Genomic DNA, 3,531 nt, shown 5'->3' with positions numbered 1-3,531 from the left:
ATTTTTTGGTTGCAGCCGTCATCGTTGTTTGGCGGGCCCGGGCTGGATTCGAACCCGCCACCTTAGGTCTATGTGGCTGGTGCCTTAGCCACTTGAGCCACGGGTGCCGAGCCATATGATGTGTCTTAAGAGAAACTGATTTATGCTTTTTTAGTTCCAATGGCCATGAACATTGGAATATTTTCATGATGATTTCCTGGACTCTCCCCAGCCAGCACAGGATGAATAGTTTCCTCTGGAAGAGGACTCAGATCACCGTCTGTGGCTTCCTATTTCAGGCAGCAGAAGCAGGGCAGAGCCGGAGCAACCCGCTTCTCAAGAGGCTGGTGCGGACCCAGGCTGTGCTGGACCAGTCGGACGTGTACACCCACGTGCTGTCACCCTTTGTGGAAAAGAAGGTGGGCTGTAGCTTTTCTGCCACTTTTGAACTGAGAGTGCCCAAAACAAGGGAGATGTGGAAAATTAGGAGAACTCATAATGTGATTTGAATCCTGGTGTTTCCTTGAGTGAGGACCTAGCACTGGTAGTTTGGCTTCTGATACTCAGGTCTAAGTAGTAATCACTGACAGGGTTCTGGAGGGCTTTGTGCAGAACCAGTGAAACATTGAGCCATTTTAATATTGCACAGGGAGGGGGCAGATAAAGGAGGAGTTATAGGTAGCCCTTTTTGCAACTAATATTCATAAAACTACTCTTTTTCCCTGTAGGAGATGCCTCACAAATTTGTGATCGCTGTGCTGATGGAGTACATTCGCTCTCTTAACCAGTTTCAGATCGCAGTACAGGTATCTTCTTCATAATGGCATCTGTCACCCCACATTAGAGGAGCAGAGTGTTTTTTTTTTTTTTAACAAAAGCACTATCAGTATCTAACTTATATGACTCCTTCCCATGCTAAAAGGGTCTGCAGAGCTGACTCAGAATTTTGAGTCACTTTCCTACAGTTCCCTAAAGATGAGCTCATGAGTCAGAATTGAATGTAGTAATAAGTTGGGTTCTCTCACGTGCACGATGAAACCACGTCTCCTAATGACTGAAACTTTTGCCCGGTTAGAATAGCTGCAGCCCTCAGCCTCTGCTCTGTTGTGGCTCGCTTTGGAAACATTCTTTCCTTTCCCCCCATCCTCAGCATTACTTACACGAGCTTGTCATCAAGACACTGGTCCAGCACAACCTCTTCTACACGCTGCACCAGTTCCTGCAGTACCATGTCCTCAGCGACTCCAAGCCTTTGGTATGCACTGTCGGATTTTTACTTTTGTCATGGTTGGAAACTTAAATTTTAACCTTCCAGCTGAAGCCAATCTGGAAATTTGTCTTTCAGGCATGTCTGCTTTTATCCCTAGAGAGTTTTTATCCTCCTGCTCATCAGCTGTCCCTGGATATGCTGAAGGTAACTGAGATGCAGAATTTTAGGCTATGTAACCTTCTGTTCCTGTTGCTCTCTTTTACCTGGACTTCTCTCTCCCTTACTTCTAGCGGCTTTCGACAGCAAATGATGAAATAGTAGAAGTTCTTCTTTCCAAACACCAAGTGTTAGCCGCCTTAAGGTTTATCCGGGGCATTGGTGGCCACGACAATATTTCTGCACGAAAATTTTTAGATGCTGCAAAGCAGACTGAAGACAATATGCTTTTTTATACTATATTCCGGTTTTTTGAACAGCGAAACCAACGTTTGCGAGGGAGCCCTAATTTCACACCAGGTGAGTGTACAGTAGCAAAGCAGACTCAGAATAGTAGCAAGAGTACCCTGGCATCTTGCAAGCAAGGAAGACTCCTGGGATAGCTTTTCTGTAAGCAAAATTTCCTAGCAGCCCACCTGGCCCTGAGTCCATGGCTGTAGTAGAGGAAAGTCAGTGTGCTGATGGAGTCATGCTCTGGAACTCACAGTAGAGGTGCATTTTGGGTCCAGAGACATTTAGGACCCAGTTCAGGCAGACTCACAGCCTGTGTCTGACAGCTGATTTTGGAATATCCCTTTTGAAAGGTCAGGAATAAGAAGGCAAATGGTTCCTAAGGGTTAGGAAACACTAGCTAATCTCCTCATCTCCAAATAGTATTTTTTTCTTTAGGATGGGGAAGGAGTAGAACTCTTTAATCAAACTCCAGTTTGACCCTTGTAGGTCTACCAACTTCTTGCTTATTAGTATACAAGGTGGCCTTCAGTTGCCGTGACAACAGATTAGACTCACTCCCATCTAGTTTTTGTACTTGTATACAGATGCTGACTTGCTAGGGGTTGTGAAGGTGTCAGTTTTGCAATAGAAAGGACAATCCAGAAACTTAGGAAAACAGTATTTTATTAAAAAAGTTAAACTCATACACACATCTTTCTCTTTTCCGGCCACGTCTAATTGGTGATTAAATCTGTTTTCCTTTTTAGGTGAACACTGTGAAGAACATGTTGCTTTCTTCAAGCAGGTTTTTGGAGACCAAGCTCTAATGAGGCCCACTACGTTCTGAAATCATAGCTAGGTTTTTTTTTATATATATAAAAATATGCACTCTACCCAGGGCGACTGCTTGAGCCTCTGTCTCAAAAAAAAAAAAAATGTACAAAGTTAATTTATTGCATTAATAAAGCTCTTTAATTAAACTACAAAATGTTATAATATATAAAGTATATCTACAACATCCTCAAATGTTACTCCTAAAAAAGGAGACAGTACGTGATTGGCCTTTTAAAAGTGTCGGTGAGCAGATCGTGATCAGCCATCCTGGCATCACCTTCCACTCGCCCAAGAATGAGGTTTCTTTCCTGAAGAAAGTTGGGAGAGGTTTAGTGTCCCTGGGTTGCCTTCAGATGTAGTGATGCTGCCTTACAAGTCACATGTCATTCCTGAGTTTAAAAGCTGCTGGTGTCGAATAGCCTGATGTTTGAGAACATCCGGTGTCCAACTGAGCCTCGACAGTGCAGCAGACAGCCAGTGCTCAAATGACCCTTAGACACATTCAGTCACCAAACCCTGTGAGCGGCTAGAAATTTAGGAGTCGTTCTCGCTCTGTACCTTTGTATCGATCCTCAGTGGCACAGCTTTTGGCTTTATTTATTGATGGTCCTATGAGAGATAAAACAGCCTGTTATTTCTTTGGCTAAACAGAGATAGTTTGTACTGGACTGTAATGAGCTAGATGATCCCCCACATATGAAGAAAGCCCCACATTTTCTAAATCTTTTCAGTGCTTCAACTTGGTTACAGAACTATAAATCCAGCAAGTTAGGACTGTTCTTCTTTCAACCATGGGTCTTTGTGCAAGTTGAAGTTGAAAGATCATAAGGACACTCAAAATAGGAGGTCAACAGCAGAGGCAGCGTTTTGCTTGGTTAGGGCGCCAGCCACATAAAGCTGGCAGGTTCAAACCCGGCCTGGGCCTGCTAAACAATGACAACAACAAAAATAGCTGGGCATTGTGGTGGGCGCCTGTAATCCCAGTTATGTGGGAGGCTGAGGCAAGAGAATCACTTAAGCTCAATGAAGTTTGAGGTTGCTGTGAGCTGTGATGCTACAGTACTTTACTGAGGGCAACT

At 43.9% G+C, this 3,531-nt stretch overlaps 2 protein-coding genes across 2 annotated transcripts in view; one reads left to right on the top strand and one right to left on the bottom strand.

The window, feature by feature from the left end:
* RMC1 (regulator of MON1-CCZ1) overlaps positions 1–2,598 on the top strand; it is a 24,176-nt gene extending 21,578 nt beyond the window's left edge. The window contains exons 15-20 of the mRNA XM_003784781.3: positions 279–398; positions 708–785; positions 1,130–1,234; positions 1,325–1,393; positions 1,480–1,705; positions 2,386–2,598. Coding sequence (XP_003784829.1) covers positions 279–398; positions 708–785; positions 1,130–1,234; positions 1,325–1,393; positions 1,480–1,705; positions 2,386–2,465 — 678 coding nt within the window. The 3' untranslated portion in view covers positions 2,466–2,598. The remainder of the gene's footprint in view (positions 1–278; positions 399–707; positions 786–1,129; positions 1,235–1,324; positions 1,394–1,479; positions 1,706–2,385) is intronic.
* A 113-nt stretch (positions 2,599–2,711) lies between these two features.
* The window catches only part of NPC1 (NPC intracellular cholesterol transporter 1), a 51,594-nt gene continuing 50,774 nt past the window's right edge, over positions 2,712–3,531 (bottom strand). The window contains exon 23 of the mRNA XM_012802017.2: positions 2,712–3,061. Coding sequence (XP_012657471.1) covers positions 2,979–3,061 — 83 coding nt within the window. The 3' untranslated portion in view covers positions 2,712–2,978. The remainder of the gene's footprint in view (positions 3,062–3,531) is intronic.

The sequence above is a fragment of the Otolemur garnettii genome, unplaced genomic scaffold (assembly GCF_000181295.1).
Source record: "Otolemur garnettii isolate 467f Iridium unplaced genomic scaffold, OtoGar3 scaffold00012, whole genome shotgun sequence".
In the NCBI taxonomy this organism is placed as follows: Eukaryota; Metazoa; Chordata; class Mammalia; order Primates; family Galagidae; genus Otolemur; species Otolemur garnettii.
Note: the sequence above shows the minus strand (reverse complement) of the source record. Positions and strands in the feature narration are given on the sequence as shown.